Source organism: Botryllus schlosseri, chromosome 4 (assembly GCF_051294905.1).
Source record: "Botryllus schlosseri isolate E-star chromosome 4, Bs_hap1, whole genome shotgun sequence".
Lineage (NCBI taxonomy): Eukaryota > Metazoa > Chordata > Ascidiacea > Stolidobranchia > Styelidae > Botryllus > Botryllus schlosseri.
In genome coordinates this window covers 20,786,925-20,804,174 of record NC_137239.1, presented here as the reverse complement: position 1 = coordinate 20,804,174, position 17,250 = coordinate 20,786,925, and the positions used below count along the sequence as shown (strand labels likewise).

At 40.6% G+C, this 17,250-nt stretch overlaps 2 protein-coding genes across 4 annotated transcripts in view; one reads left to right on the top strand and one right to left on the bottom strand.

Moving 5' to 3' along the window:
• The window catches only part of LOC145437368 (uncharacterized), a 64,823-nt gene that overhangs the window by 44,134 nt on the left and 3,439 nt on the right, over positions 1-17,250 (top strand). For all 3 annotated transcript variants that reach the window (XM_080314588.1, XM_080314587.1, XM_080314585.1), the window contains exons 2-3: positions 1,230-1,541; positions 3,703-4,725. In XM_080314588.1, the coding sequence (XP_080170714.1) occupies positions 1,328-1,541; positions 3,703-4,725 (1,237 nt within the window). In that variant the 5' untranslated portion in view covers positions 1,230-1,327. The remainder of the gene's footprint in view (positions 1-1,229; positions 1,542-3,702; positions 4,726-17,250) is intronic.
• On the bottom strand, positions 6,261-16,202 carry LOC145437956 (uncharacterized). The gene is made up of 8 exons (XM_080315327.1): positions 11,619-16,202; positions 11,418-11,483; positions 10,784-10,858; positions 10,635-10,721; positions 9,871-10,307; positions 9,650-9,806; positions 9,120-9,199; positions 6,261-6,566 (listed from the first exon to the last, which is right to left on the bottom strand). The coding sequence occupies exons 1-8, from the start codon at positions 11,845-11,847 to the stop codon at positions 6,306-6,308; spliced, it is 1,392 nt and encodes a 463-aa protein (XP_080171453.1). The 5' UTR covers positions 11,848-16,202; the 3' UTR covers positions 6,261-6,305.

Below are 17,250 nucleotides of genomic sequence, written 5' to 3'. Positions count from 1 at the left end.
CAGTGATGCGTGTGTGTACCATATATGTAACTACATGTTGTTAAGGTAACTTGAAACGCTTGGTTATTCATAGGTAGCGTTGTAGGAAACGATTAGCGACTACTTTAGTTTAGGATAACTTTCAATCGACCGCAGCTCCGGTAACGGGATGCGACACGCATAAAAGTGAATGAGGTCAAGTAGAACAGGAAGATAGAGATGTAGATACATATCTATCTATCTAGCTATGCCTTACACTGCATTGTAAGGGCTCATTCTGTCGATTATTCAACATTCTCAAAGGCGGGATGATACGATATAAAACTTATGAAGGTTTGTTTTCTTGTTATTTACACAACCAGCATATAGTATAGTCAGATGTGATCACTGACTTGTAATTTTCGAGATTACTCAAGCAGATTTTGTCCCCTTTAACTACTTAGTAAAGTAGTTACGTTGTTTTTTTAGGTAAAGCTACTGCGGAAGGACTAGGAAGTTCTAAAATGATTGGTTTTACATCACTATTCACCATTTTCAGTGAAATAAACATAACAACCGGTAAAATGGCCCATTTATCATACTGACAGTATATATTCTGAAAAATAGTTCTATCTGTAGTGACTTGACTTCACTCATTTTGTGTTGGCGTGATGATTGAACATGCAACTTAGTAGCTTACATCCGATTTACTACTAAAAGTCTGCGACACCTCGATAAAATGTACTTTCAGTAGTATTAAGACCTTTCATTTTCTACTTTACTTATACAAAGCATTGTCTTACTCAAGTTGAGCGTAAGAATAAGCTATACTAGCATAGATGATTCCTTCTCTGCTTATATAGGCATTGTATGGCTTGTGTGCAGTCGCCAGAGGTGGTCAGTAACTAAGTACTTCTACTTTTAGAAGTACTTCAAGTAGATCTTGCCCACTCGCACTACGTCCTCAGGGGGTTATGATTTTAGATTATTTTTACTTCTACTTGGCAGTTTTTGGTTCTTTTTAGGTAAAACTAGGCCTAGTTTATTTAGTTTTTACTTCATTGTAAATCCCTACTTCAAATTCTACTTGAGTACCGATGTAATAGTTTGACCACCTCAGGCAGTCGCACAGCTATCCAAAATTATTCCACAGAAATAAATATTTTCTGCACAGCATCCTATAGTTAATTTGGTAGTTGGCAAGACGAAAACCTGAGTTCATGTCTGGCCATTATTTTAAACGATCCTTATTCAATCATTGTATTTACCAGGTATATTCACCTCCTAACATTCAATGTGAATAGAATATTGGTTTACATGCTGCGCGCATCCCAGTTCATTTCTCGAGCAGCTATATTGTATCATAAGCATGGCTGAAAACACCGCGGATTCGGAACAGACCGCGTCTAGCGTACCGCCTCCGAAAGTTTTGATTCATCAACCCAGTGACGCGGACGATGCTGCTGGCAGTCCAGCGTCGAGCGAAACAACGAACGGTAACGTTCAAAATACAGAAAATACGGAAAGTTCAACTCCGAAAGATGAATCACCGGACTTATCTTCGAACATTGCGGAAGATCCAGGTATGGTAACGGAACGTAATGTGTAATAGAGACAGGGTTGCAATGATTCGACTCGAGTCGCAATTTTTCGTTGACCCGACTGGACTCGAGTCATTCTCTTAAAACTGACTTGAGTCAACTTGTGTATTGACTCGACCTCTACTCGAGTCGTTGCGCATTTCGCATCCTGTATCCGTTTTAATGTTAAATTCCGGATCCAAAAAATCCCGTTGAAGGGCGGGCGGACAGATATTTATTGCTCCTGTCGTACATACTCAAGTGCTTACATTTTAGATTACTTCCGCACTTCTATTCCAGTTTATTTTTAGCCCAAACTACTTGATGTTACACTTTGAATCTTGTACTGAAGGTTCGCCTATTAACTACTTGTACTTTTATGCAACGGTTTTTAGTTTGTAAGGCCTATAGAATACTCATATATTTACTTACTCGGAAATCACTCTGACTCGAGTACCAACGTCTAACGACGACTGATTTGACCATTTCTGTCCGTGGATATATTTCTAATTTAGAATCCTGTAAACCGATCCGAATCCCGCATTCGGCAAAAATGTGAATCAGGATCCAATCCTGTTTCAGAAAAACATGTTGGATTCCTGTGCGATTAGAATCCGAAATCCTGAACATTTGTAGTGTGTACCCATGTTGCCATTGTTGCGAATTGCGATCGACAGCCGTTTATTGTCATTACTAATTTCAAACTGCGGTATCGATTCCGCGCTTATTATCGGACTTTGTATAGACGCGGTTGCTATTTAGATAGATATTTGTCACTCAGCTTTGTTGATTTTAGAGATATCCTTATTTAAGTTGATAAGATATAATGAAAACAATACGAATAATCGTTGTGGTGGCTACCGTATGTCATTGTGACCTACGAAGATTGTGAGATGTTGTCAACGTAGTCATGCAGCTTCGCTACTCTACTGGAGGTAACTGTAACAGCGTATATCCGCGACTAAAAATATATGGCTAATGACACCACAAAAGTGATGCTAACTGATCCTAAAACTATTTTTTACATTTAAAAATAGCCTGCAAAGTGTAAAAGATAAGTAGTTTATTTGCCGAAAAAATGTTCCAGTAGAAGTGGAAGTGATCTGAAAATAAAATCGTTTGAGAAGTATTGTAGTGAAAGTAGAGAGTAGACAAAACCTAATTAAGTAAGCCGACCTCGAAAAAATAGAAGCACTTCTTACTGACTACCAGATCTGCGACAGAGTCACGGTTTTCCATTTAGAAAGTGTCCCTTGCATTTTTCAACGTGTTTTTGTTTATATATACCCTGGGCGTCAGATCATTTTGCGCCCCATGAAGAATCATCTCGCGTTCCAGGGTTGCAGATCCCCGCTCTAATATACTATTGGTAATAAATAGGGAGTAGGCTGCGTGAAATAATCCTTTGCTAGTCTAGAACGCGTTGCTAGAGAAGGAAAAACAATATCTCGCAATGTTCCTCGTAGGGATGGTGTGAACGTGAGGTTCACGTTCGCGTTCTGTGTGTGAACCTCGGAAATTTAGAGGTTCACGTTCACAAACGAACCTTTGTAGGTTCTGCACTGTGAACCTTTTTCATATATTACATTTTCCACTTAATCATAACATCTTTGGTTGAAATTTATTGCATTTCAACTGTGGACCCCTCTAAGCATGGCGTTGGCAGCATAAAAATCACTACACTACACAAGCAAGCACCTTGGCAGTATCAATAATTTTGTCTGCCTTGGTACAAAAGTTTGCTCGAAATATCCTGCTTTCTATTCCTGAATATTTAGTGATTCTTTGCATCGAACTTTACCCGCAATCACAAAACTTCAAGGACGAAATACGCTACACCATCCCTAGTTCGTCGCGAATTTCAATTTCGCAGTTCTGCGCTGTAGCCTATATCATCTATTTTGTGATATAATATATAGTTATTTACCTTGGCTGTTTTCTAGGCCGCACGTTGCAGTTAACGTATGTCTCGGCATACACATCTCGATCTATTTTTTCTGAAATTTTCCTGTGACTATAGGTTAAAGTTTCTCTCATAACTTGTAAGTTCGATTCTTGGTACCAAGTGACAAAATGGATGTATAGTCGTTGCCTACTGCCCAGTCTACACTGGATTAAGTGCCAACATATCAAGTCAACTATAGTGTATTTTTACGGCCTGTAGAATCTCAGCAGAAGAACAGTAACGATGCAGCCGACGAGAATGCAGCCGGGCCCGAACACGCGGAAGGGCCAGGCTCGCCTGGAGAGCCTGATCGCTCCGTACAGGCCTCGCCAACCGATCGCAATAATGTAACAGAAGATGCGACAGGAGTCTCGAATAAAGACACCGAGATGGAACTGTCACGAGCGAAAACTCCAGACATAACGGTCACGTCTGCCGATGGCGATACTTACACATCAGCAGACTCGCCGGCGATAGATCAAGCAGAGAATATTGCCGAAACAACAACAGCCGAAACGATTAGCGACACGATAGCAAGTCCCGAAGACACTGAGACCAGTAATAGGTCGAAAAGTGGCACTCCGGAACACGTATCAGAGGAAATCCAACAAGATACCGACTCAGCTAGTACCCCGCCGGCGTCAGATCTTCCTAAACAAAATTCTCCAGAGCGAGAAACGGAAATAGCCGACATCGGAGAGCAATCCAGCGTCGAAGTAAACGGATCCAACAATGGGAATGAGAAAGTTGAAGAGGGTGACAAAAAAGAGGAAGACAAAAAACCAGCGGATGATGCTATCGTTGCCGGAGACGAGATCACAAGCGTCACTTCCGATGAACACGTCAGTCCCGAAGTAAAGGACGGATACGACGCTAGCGTAAGCGGTAACGAAGAAGAATCGACAACCGAAAAGCCAAGTTACGTGCCGTCAGCCATTGAAGAAGCAGAGAAGAATGAATTGCAATTCGATTCGGAGCGATCTGAGGACGAGAAATCTGTGGTGACTGACGTTCCGGCCACATCAAGCGAGACCCTAGTACCTGGGACACCCACTCCCTCAGACGCAGCTTTAAAGAGCGTGAGATTTGAGAATCAAGAGTCCGACGAGTCTAAACAAGACGAAAGACGCGATATAGATGAGATGAGGCACTCCTTGCAAACGCCCCTTCCTGCTATAGTACGACCAGATGACCTTAAATTAGATGCTGGACCTGATGAGCCTCCCGAAGATCTTTTCGAAGGTAACCAAACAAAATGCTTCCGATAGCTGCAACGTTTTGCTGGGTTGATTGTTGAGCATGTCGCGTGCTTTAGATAGATTGTGTTGGTGAGCCGAAATTAACATGCAACCATACCAGGTGTGAAGTGAGTAGTGTAGCACAATATTATATGATCATCTTGGTCTTAGATTTTTTTTATCTTTTCCGTGCTGGTAGCATACATGCTTGGATTAGGCCTACTTATCGTCCTTTATCGAAATCGAGTTTAAGTGCCAGTTTATGATCGTTTCATCCTGTCGGAGAGTTTTAATTAATCGTGGCCAAATTGACATTTGCACTGTCGCCATGTTCGGTTTATGATTCCAAGATAATTATACAAAATTATGCGTATTTTCCTACGATCATCAAGTTTACGTTAACGTTCACCATATTTATTAGGTAACCTCTCAGCATTTTGTGGAGTATTTGCATTATGTATTCCGTGACTTTTGTGGCGTGGTCGCGAGTGAAAATTTTGATTTTGATCATGTCGATGTTACCATGTATCTCCTTGCTGTGTTATCGCACTCATCAATCACTTTTCTAGTTATTGTGGCTGTTACTAAGCCTTGACTCGAAAGACATAGTATTATTATTAACTATGAAATTAAGTGATATTGTAATCTCTCAAGTATAGCAGTGTTTTTTATTTTATATCAAGTACATTTGTATTGCTGATTATTATGCTATGCCGCTATGGTGGCAAGCGCAGATATTTAGGACCTCGCCCGTAGATGATCGGGCTGGCGTATTCCAGTGTTGGGATGACTCGAGTCATGACTTGACTCGAGTCAACTTTTCGTTTGACTTGACTTGACTCGAGTCATTTTGCAAAAATGACTTGACTTGACTTGACTCGGAGCTTCAGAATTCTGCATTGACTCGTGACTCAGAGCAAAATTTACGAGTCAATTTCAAGTCATTAAGTAAACAGTGTCGATTAAATTAATGTGTCTTGTGTATGTTCGGATTGTTCAAGATACGTCGGTGTCACTTGTGAGAGCAATCAGTCATTCACTGATTGTACTTTACACTGATCCTCCAATGTTACATCACAAATATATTGACCGCACACAAAGCGATCACAATTTACGTTGTCGTACCAGTAGTAGATCAATCTAATAGCAATGTGTCTCTGTTTCTTGGACGGCTCAATGCTTACGTTGCGCATTGCTCAGTTTTGCCAACCCTCTTGTATGATTTAAATCGAACAAATATAGTTTGTGCGTTTGTGTTCTTACGGATGTGTAGATGGGTAGTGTACACTGTAAAAACTGTGGCCACCTTACAGAGGTGTTTCAAAAATCACCCATAGGAGGAGGTATTTGTTCCCACCCTAAGAGGGTGGTGGGCTTCCCACACCTATTTTAGGTGGAATATTTTCCTCCCCTATCCTATCCGTAAACCACCACTTCATCCTATATAGACATCACCTCATCCTATCCGGATATCTTCGTCAAACGACTTCGATGCGCACAACATATATCCACAATAAATCTTCATAATTCACGTGGACATAGATCACAACATCACTTTTATTCCAAACTTTTTCAATTTTCCAATTAATCACGGATTTTTCCGAGTTTGGTTCGAACAGAATAACTGATCTCTTTCACGGGCAAATGAGCCAGAACTGACATGAAAGTCAGAGAATTTTTGATGTTTTTCGAAAACTGAATGTCAAATATCCAGTGGACCGATAGCATCACTGCAAATGCTTCATGGAAGTTGTTGATACTCCCCACTTTTTCACCATCAAAACAGATCGCCCACTCCTTCTTTTCCACAGTAAAGCAAATAGTAGGGTAAGCTGATTTGGGCATCTAAAGAAAGGTTTCGTATTGTGAAACAGGTCAAACATACATATTGGCAGCGTATTATAACTACTAAAAATACTTACTCACTTGAGTAGTATCAAAATACAGTCAAACTACTTCTACTTGTAGCTGCTTTAAAACAATATTTGCACTTGAGCAAAATTCTGTCTTTCTACTTCTACTTCAGTATAGCCTTGTTAACTACTTTCACCATCTTTGGCTCGGGCATATGAACATTATATGGACTTGACAGGCAGGTGTCAATCGAGTGTGCGGACATCCTGAAATTGCTTTGCGGAACGCCATAATATGTATGCCACTGCTTCAATGCGACCGCAATGAAAAGGTTGAATGGGATCGTCAACAGCAGGTCGTTTGAGCAGGAGTAAATGATCAATTGCTCTCATCTAATTTCATCAGTTGCAGCGATAGAAAATATGACTGCTCTGCTGCTGAATTCCCAGCAACGTCATTAGTTATGAATGGTTGCTAGACTAAAAACAATTTATTAGCAATGGGCTATATACCTTATGGAATATAATGTGTCTAAACAAAGGCCGGGCAACATACTTCCCGCGGGCCGAATCTGGCCCGTAAAGGGATTTTGTTCGGCCCGCGGACAGTTTTACGTCTTACATCAGGGGCGGGCAACATACGGCCCGCGAAGGGATTTTGTCAGGCCCGCGGACAATTTACGGTCTTACATGATAATGTGGCCCGCGGCCCCAGTCTTCCGAGATACCCCAGTTCTTGATTACATACATCAAATTTTAGTGACTGTATGTTATTATATACATGTATATTAGGGCTGTTCAAAAATAACTTTTTTTTCCCGATTCAAGCCGGTCACCTCTTAAATCGTCAGGTTGCAGTAGAAAACCTTGCTCACCAAATTTCACTCGATTCCAACCAGTAAAGGCCTCCGCAGATCCAATTAAAATTTTTAATTTATTATGGGAAATTCAAAAAAGAAAATTTCCAAATTTTCCTGCCAACCCCATGAAATTGTTGAGCTGTCTTCAAAGAAGTTGCAAAACAAATCTGAGTCAATTCCGACCAGTAGAAGCGGAGTTATTGGAGTTTTTCGTTGAAATTTCTCGGATTATCCTTGATTGGTGGATAATCCGCGATTTATCAACGAAAAACTTACATACCTCCGCTTCTACTGGTCGGAATTGACTCAAATTTGTTTTGCAACGTCTTTGAAGACAGCTCAACAATTTCACGGGATTGGCAGGAAAATTGAGAATTTTTTTTTTAAATTTTCCATAATAAATTAAAAATTTTAATTGGATCTGCGGAGTCCTATACTTGATAGAATCGAACCAAATTTGGTGTGCAGCGTTTCATAGGGTAACCTGACAATTTAATCAGTGAATGGCTGGAATCCAAAGCAAAAAGTTATTTTTGAACAGCCCTAATGTATATGCGCAGCGAGCGAGTTCGTCGAAGCGAGAAGACATCCATTATCGGCATTTACCATGTACTCAACTACAATGGCCATTCACACTGCGCCGATATTTCATATTTCGATTCCGTAACTGTCTACTTCAGGGGCGGGCAACATACGGCCCGCGGATACGGATCCGGCCCGCGGACAGTTTTCCGTCTTACATGATAATGTGGCCCGCGGCGCCAGTCTTCCGAGATACCCAGTTCTTGATTACATACATCAAATTTTAGTGACTGTATGTTATTCCTATAGCTTTGAAGTTACATTGCTGTCGTTGAAATACATTCATTAAATACGATTTATTCCTTGGGTATGTGGATAAATGGGCGAATAGTGTATCAATTCAGCATTCCGGCCCGCCAAGTACTTAATTTTCCTATATCCGGCCCGCTGACTGGAGAAGTTGCCCGCCCCTGTCTTACATGATAGTGTGGCCCGAGTCCCCAGTCGTCCAAGATTCCCCGCTACTTGCTGACATAGGTCAAATTTTAGTGACTGTTTGTCATTATAAACATGTATGCACAGCGAGCGAGGGTGGAGCTTACGCGTAAGTGCGTCGAAGCGAGAAGAGTTATTACATTAACGTAATTTACGATGTACTCAAACCTAATGTCAGTTGTGGTAATCATGGTCTTTGTCGACTACAACGGTCATTTACACTAGGCCAATAATTCTTATTTTTGATTCCGTAACCGTCGACTTGTAGCAAGACATACTTCTAGGCTTCTGTAAGACACCGCTTATGCCAGGGGTCGCCAACTCAAAACGGGCGGGGGGTCACTTTCAAATTTCGTAGAAGCCGCGGGCAGCATGAATTCAATATCGAGATAATAGGTCACATAGTTCAACTACCATGCTATCTCGTCACTTACTAAACCCTAATGAATTGATATCTGGATAAAATTGGGGTATCCGGCCCGCCGACTGGAGAAGTTGCCCGCCCCTGGTCTAAACCATAATTACATAGTTGCTCTAAAATGCTAGTTGGGTGATTTTCACAGTGGGGAAAAACGTTGCGACTAGGACTGTCGAATGGTTCTGACAATCATGAATTATGTATAATTGAAATAAAACAACTACTTGATAATATCGATGAATGTTCGTACCTGATCAACCAGGAAGAAGTTTGAATATTTTTCGCCAAAAATGGTAGGTAGACCCACCATCCAGTCTAGATCTTCAGATTCTGTAACACAAAATACAACTAATTTACAGAGCATAAGTTTGTTGTTTGCTAAGGAGGTATTCGTATAGATCAGGCTTGACCAACTTTTTTTCTATTTAGGCCCAATTTCTGATATGAAAACAGCTTACAGCCGCACTCCACCGCACAGTCGGCATGCACTAACTTGAAGTCAAATATCCGCATTAAATTGTCTATTATGTCCATTTATTCATATTGGCTTCCAAGGCTACAGGCTAGCTGCCCCTGACATAGATCAAAAATGCCACAAAAACTGATGCCAAGTCCTGATGTTGATTGCTGTACAATTGATCATGACTAATTAAGTTATACCAAATCATGCATGACAATTAATTACTTGGTTGCATAATTGACGAGATCGTTAGTTTTGTTAAAACCAACAGCCTAATTGCAACGATGTAAGTATAGGAATGCAGAAAGTGAACAACGTACTCATCAGCTTTTGAATGGCTACTGGAACTTGCTTTGCATTTGTCAACAACTGAGCGGAGCTGCACTTGTTTTCTAATATTCTTTTGGTTAGGTCAACTTTACAAAGGTCATCAATGCACCCAGAGGTGTGACAAATTAGTTTCATTTCTTCAAGGACCTGAAAAATTTCAGTTGTTGAGATAATAAAAAAAAAATATTGCGAATATGATGACGTTACCTACCCAGCGGGCACTCTGAAAATGAGGATATACTTCCATCACGTTTCGAGTCGACATACCATCCATAATTTTGTCTCTTCGGTCTTTCAATGTCCGGTTCATCCTGTCCACCATGGTAACAGGATCAGGATACTTTTTACGAAATTCTTCTCTCAAGGCACGTTGATGAGCTAGCACACTTATGTCGTCTTCAGCGGTACTTGGTGGGGGAATGGGGGATTGAATGCGGGGAACTTTACACCTGGTGGTAGTTGTCTCGTTGTCAGCACTGACGTGGTAGCCTTGGTAGCCTTCTAACTGACGTTCCACGTTGTTGGGTAGATTAAATGTATATGTTGCAGCTGACCAATTGAGTTCAGGCTCATACTCCTCATCTTCAGGCTCGATAAGCGGAGTCTTGCTGGGAGCTTCATTGCTGTCATATGTGTGCTCCATTCCATCTTAACGAAGTAGTGAAAACGTTAACCAGCGTTGCCTGTTTTATATCGATATGGAAGTCTTGCGGCCCGCGGCCTCGGCAAATTTTGAAAAGTGGCTCGCGACCCGTTTTGAGTTCGCGACCTCTGATATACACCGTAGCAGTAGGGCTGGGCAAAATCGAGTACATGAGTGACTCGAGATGTCTTATCACTTAAAAATAGAGACTTTTTCCCAACAATGGACTGAGCTTGTTTTGCGTAGCCTACAATCTCAGCAAATGAGACGGATCAAATAGTATTATATTTGGTTATCTCATAATTAATGTTCAAAGCGACTAATATACTGACCAGATCTATCGTTTCCATCATCAGTGCCCATCATTCTGCTAGGAGTTTCATTGCTGAAGCCAACAAGATTTGATTGCTCCATCCCATCTTAAGAAATCAAAATGAATGTAACGTAGGTATATGCTTTATATCGTTTCTGTCAGGGATACCTGGCGTAGAATTGAGGGGGGTCCCCGACAGCATATCTAATGAATCGCTCATCTTCTCGGCAATGCAATAATTACCTGGATTATTATTATTATTATAGATGGTAAAAAGGGAAGTGGCGCATATCACCGATAAAGGTCTGGTGCACCACGTGCAAGGTTAATCGTAAAGAATAATCAATTCAGGACAAATACAAATGAAAATGCTGAGAAAATCATAGCAATACGTTACAAGAATCCACGAATTCGATGACCACCGTAAAAAGTAGCGGGTTAACTAAAAGGTTATAAGTACTGAACGCAAGATGTAGTCCCTCACAATACTGTTACCTGGATAAAGAGATGTGTACTTATGGTAGCAGGGATACTGAAGGAACCAAAATTGGCTTTGCAGCAGTATTAGAGATACAGTTTGTTCCTAATTAGATTAGATTTGGAGCAACACATCTTTTGCAAAATTAGATTAGAATTAGAGCTACAAGTTTCTCAAATTAGATTAGAATTAGAGCATGGAAATATTTCACAAATAAAAAATTTAGTGAGATTACACCAATAGAATTATCCGGTTGTCCAGATCTGTATCACACAGTGGAACACAATATTTGTGACTTTGATCAAACAATCATTGTTGACTCACCGCCAGTGCTATCCAATTGGACGGAAACTGACGAATCGGGCCGTAAATCAGTAAGGAGACATTGATCTGCAACACAGAGAAATGTGGTTGTGTTAGCTGGTCTGAACCAATATCAGTTGGTATTCAGTAATACACAAATCAGATCGTTTTTTGGTAATTTTCAAGTAAATGCTACATGATGTGTATGCAGTGTGTGCTTACCTTCAATTATTTCACGTATTACAATGTCCACTTTGAGGATGTCATATTCTGCAACATCCGCATACTCCAGATCAACATACTGGTCAAATCTTTTGTCAAAGCACTGGATTTTGAAGTCACAGTTATGGAGCTCATCTTTGTATATTTCTGAAACTTTATCTCTTATCTCAGAATCATCGTCGACAGTTATCAGCCGAGAATAATTAGATAGTTTAACTAGCAACTTCATGGCTACCTAAAGAGACAGATTGATTAGAAAATGTTCATGAATGGATGGCATCTGGAAAGCACACGCAGTGATGAAGTCTAATGTAGTTGGACTCATCGATTGAATATAGATCAAATGGTCTGGTGTAGGTTAAATCCTTCGGAGAAAAGACATGGAACACACTGGTCTTGTACACAGAATAAGAATGCATATGACGATGAAATGATGATTTGAGTAATTGCCCCAAAATCTTCCATTGCTTAGCAATAATTATAATGAATTCAACTTTACAAAAAATTGGGCCGTCATCATTTTCATCAACCAAATAAATTCCATTGCATTGAAACTTATCACAACCATCATCGTATATTTTGGCTCTACCAATTTCTGTTTCCTCTGGCCAATTGTCAAACCCTAGTAAGGGAGCATAACAAGGTGGTATTGTTGAAAGTAAAATTTTTTCAATGTCAATGTTTGGTGGGCTATCAGTCAAGCAATTTTCAGATAACATTTCATAACACTTCCTCCGTTGCAAACGATTTGCCACTGTAAATGAAATATTTTTGAAATTTCCGGAACTTCGACTGATTTTTTTGACAATTTGATGATAGCTTTCGTACCTTAGGCACCATAACACCTGCGACAACGGACCATATTTCTGGATTCTGGACGGATAGTGTAACAAGAAATGAAACTTTGGCTTTATAATATGAGGTGCGCATTCCAGAATTGTTCTGTAAAAATCTACCACCAGAACATTCAATTCATTGACCATATCGGACGACACACGTTTTGCAAAAATTATATCAGAAATACGGGAAAATGCAAGATATAGTTCCCAAATCTCATTTTTTTCTGGAACCTCAGTCCCTACTATGAAGCCAAAATGGTTGAACAAACACCAGCATTGTGTAGCCGTCAATGTTGAGACGGATCCTGTAAAACGCGGCTTGTTACGAATTTCGTATTTGCCAAAAGGGAAGGTTTGTACTAACTCGATCAGTTTGGATTTTGTCATAATAGAAAGAATCAGATTGTCAATTATGTATTGAAGCAAATTTGGCATTACTCCGTGTAAAATGTCGTGCATTGCGTCTGGGACTAATCCGTTAATAACATCAAAAGACTCTAGACCGGCTAAAGGGCTCCCCATTCGAACACCATACGCACTTTGTAGTCTAGAATCTCCAGCAACATCTCGAACATGGCATTCATGGTCAGATATATTACGCATTGAAAACATATCCTCGGAAAACTTGAGTCTTAGTTCGCTGTAGTCACACATGCAATATCTGCAGATTCGGCCATTATTGAAGCATCTTCGAAATCCTCCAATGTCATGACTACCCAGATTATCGGCGCTGATAGTGGCTAGGCCCCCTCGTAACTGTTTAGTTTGGCCATTGGGGAGTGTTACAGTGATACCAGAGGATTCTAATGTTTTCAAATCATGGTATAACGGTTCAAGTACAGCTGCGTAACCTACCTTCTTAACAATTGAACTTTTCACAATGATGACAGGATGAATATTTCTAAGGTTTGAAAGATATTTAGTCTCAACGTTGCCCAGAACAAAATAGAAACAAGTTAACTTATGGACTATTCTAGAGCTTCCAAGAGGATTACACAATTCGAGATCATCAACGTATAGATGAATACGCAACAGGTTGCGATCGGATTTGAAAAAAGGATGTTCCATGAATAAAGTTCCGTCACAGAAATTGTTCAGCAAGCCATTATAGCTTTCAGAAAGGCTTCTGTCCATGCTCTCTGTTACATCTTTGTGACAGATGTATTTCTCAAGAACACGCAATAACGGAATATAATGATACTTCAAATTATAGTTTTGCAACGGCCACTTTTCAATTGGCTCGATCAAGCCTATGCGAAGCAATGACCTCGTAAAAAAGTACTCACTCTGTGATTGATCAATTACTTGTCCCAAGTCTACTTGGGAAATGTCTTTATAATCCTGCATTATCCTAATGAATTCCAGCATAATATGTCGGGCAGCAGACCTGGGAAGCGTGAATTTCTCTAACATGGATAAGTTCAACTTCAGGCAGGCATCCTTGAAAGTGACCGAGCTTGGTGTTGATGCGAAGGCAGTAGTTTCACATGACTGCTGAATATATCCAGGATTTTCGCTCACCACAAGATCACTATTGTCATCCATCAGTTCAGCAGATCCGCTTGCCTGTACCGTGATGTGATGGCAATTTAAATGCATCCTGTAGCTGTGGTACGTGGTGGCAGTGTGATTGCACGATCCAATTTTACAGATGAACACCTGACAGGTTGGATGATAGCCTCGCAAATGGCTGAGCAAGTATGTTCGACACGAGAAAGCCTTTATAACGCATCCCTCAACAGGGCAAAGCCAATCCATAATCATAAACCTGATGTCTCCCTCTCGTATACTCAGCGGACTCGCAAAAACTCGATTCTCCTCTCTGTGCGTTGACGGCGCCGATTTTTTACCACCCGAACTTTTTAGTAATTCAACAGCGAATCAGAAGCAGGTATCGGTCTGACGATATCTTTCACCGTCTGCATTATTATGACGGAACAGTCAAAATCACAGACCATGTAACTCGCACCGTAACAATGGCAACAGCAAACTTCAAACTATATGCGGTAACGGTAATGGCCGCTCAACGGACGATTGGGTAATTGTTGATTCCAACACTTTCAAATTGAACAAATATCTGCTCCCCCTAATACTGAGAGAGAGATTAAAATTTCATTCAAGGATTATGTGCTTAATTTGCATGGTTGGCCGATAAATATTATCTCGCTTCCTCTGTGTATCGCAGTGTGTGCAGTCACACAATCACATATTACTATCTCTTCGGCCTTCATGTGTTTGTTTAACCAGCCACCTTGCGCACATACTTTCAATTTAGCGACATCAACCCCGAATATGCACCTAACGCCAGTGTTGGGGTCAAGTCACTATCTTCGAGTCATTGCACATTTTGACTTGAGTCAAGTCAATCGATTTTCGAAGGTGACTCGAGTCAAGTCAAGTCACCCGATTTTTGGAGTTGACTCGATTCCAGTCGAGTCAAGTCACCAGTCAAGTCGTTATTCAAGTCAAGTTGCCTTTTCGAAGTATGAGGCAAGATTAGGCTACGTCATTGCATTTTGCTAGCTGGCTGAAATATAGATTGAGTGGTCATTGATTCTGAACCGATGAACGAATATGGAGAAAGATATTCACGCAACAAGGCCCTGTATCGCTCACATATACGAGGCATAGCCCCAGTTTATAGTCACTAGCAAAAATAGAGAATAAATAATAAAAAAAAAACGAATTGATAAGATGCAATACATTACCGAATTTCCAATTGATATGATGCAATTCGAGCCTGCGCCAATGGTTGAGGAATATTTAAGCTATATTAGAATTAAATTTCAATAAAAAAAGAGGTTTCGTTAAAGTAAGAACAAAGAGCAGAAATAGACATCTTGCTAATAGATTATTTTACTACAGTTTACGACAACGTAAGCTGTAAGCTTCGATCACTTCATTTGCGGAAAATTTATTTGTGAAAAAACAATCGAGGTTCAGTAAAAGGAAGGAAGGACGTAGTTTATTTTTGTCCTTGATGTTTTTTTGCGGCATATACACCGACTCATGATATACATACACACGATCTGCGCATATGCATACCATGAGTGCATGATGTGCATATGCCGCTGGACAAGGAAGTGCAGATATAGCCTTTACGACTTTCTAAGTCATGCACCACCCCTCCACGCTATCCCAGTAATGCATGAGCGCCAAGCAGGGAAGCCATGGATACCAGTGTTACTAATCAGGTCTTTGGTCTGACCCGGCCGGGAATCGAACCCACGACCTACCGATCAAGAAGCCGGACGCTTAACCATTACGCTATCTTGATCGGCTTACGCTATCTTGATCGGCATCGCAACGCACGATCATTGAGTGATTGGTCGCTCTCACTGCGTTTCAAACCATCGTTTCGCGAACAATTCGAACACATGCAAGATACAGTGATTTTTATCGACGCCGACCATACTTGATGACTCGAAATTGACTCGTGAATTTTGCTCCGAGTCACGAGTCAATCCACATTTCTTCTATACGCCGAGTCAAGTCAAGTCATTTTAGCAAAGTGACTCGAGTCAAGTTAAGTCATTCGTAAAAGGTGGCTCGAGTCTGACTCGAGTCGTCCCAACACTGCCTCACGCGTATATAGGCGAAGTCATCATTCACGCTCAAATAGGGGAGGAAAGAAGAATATCACCTTTCTGAAGGTGTATTATATTCTCCCTCCTCCAACCATAGGAGGAAACAATATTTCCGCCCCGATTCCACCCTAAAATCCACCTTTATTTTTTACAGTGTAGGCTATTGTACCAGATCAATTTGTTTCAACTTCTCGGGGCTTCGTATTTGGTCCTATATTTTGGCTGATTATAACTGACTGTAGCATGTAACTGTACATAGTGTACAGCAACTCACGTATTCTAATGGCAGTTGTACAATGTACATGTGCGTGGGCGATGTAGTGTCTTTTTGCATGTTAAATTAACTTTATATTCGTTATTTGACTCAAGATAAATGGCCAATTCATTTGTCTTTCACACACTTAGCAAAACGTAATGCCTTTGGATCATCACTCATACTTCGAAATTCAATTTGACTTGAATTGTGACTTGACTCGTGACTTGACTTGACTTGACTCGATTCAACTCCAAAAAACAGGTTACTTGACTTGACTCGAGTCACCTTCGAAAATTGATTGACTTGACTTGACTCGAGTCAAAATATGCAATGACTCGTGACTCGAAGGTAGTGACTTGATCCCAACACTGGCGTATTCCCAATTGAATTATTCTGCGAATGTTTACGAAGAATTAATGACAGTTAATATATTTCATTTTAGCTCAAATCTACTTTGACTTGAACAGATATGGGCGGAATTCTCTAATAATATTATTTTAATATACAATTGAATAGTATATATTCATATTGAAATAAACCCGAATATTTTCGGCTGACACTCGTCAGGGCTAATCGTCAGCAACTAGTAGAGAATTGGAAAGAACATTGTATTGTATATCAACAATGTTATCTCAAACAATGACGTCACCATCATGAAATTTCGAATGAGAGAGCGTTCAATGTACTATTTTCAGGTGGTACACGAACTCCTTTTGTTCACATACATGCTCCCTGTACTTCAACAAAGTAATGTAGTGCACGAATATGAGTGCCGCTGTGATTGTGGCTACGTAGGAAGAACGTCAAAGCGTCTGCAGGAACGCATGAACCAGCATGTCCCCAGATTTTTCAGATCACGAGCATCAGGCTCGGTGAAAAGCCCACCCTTAACTCATCCGCATAAGCTTGATGCTGACCGATCAAAGGCCATTAATCCTGCCATCGGCAAA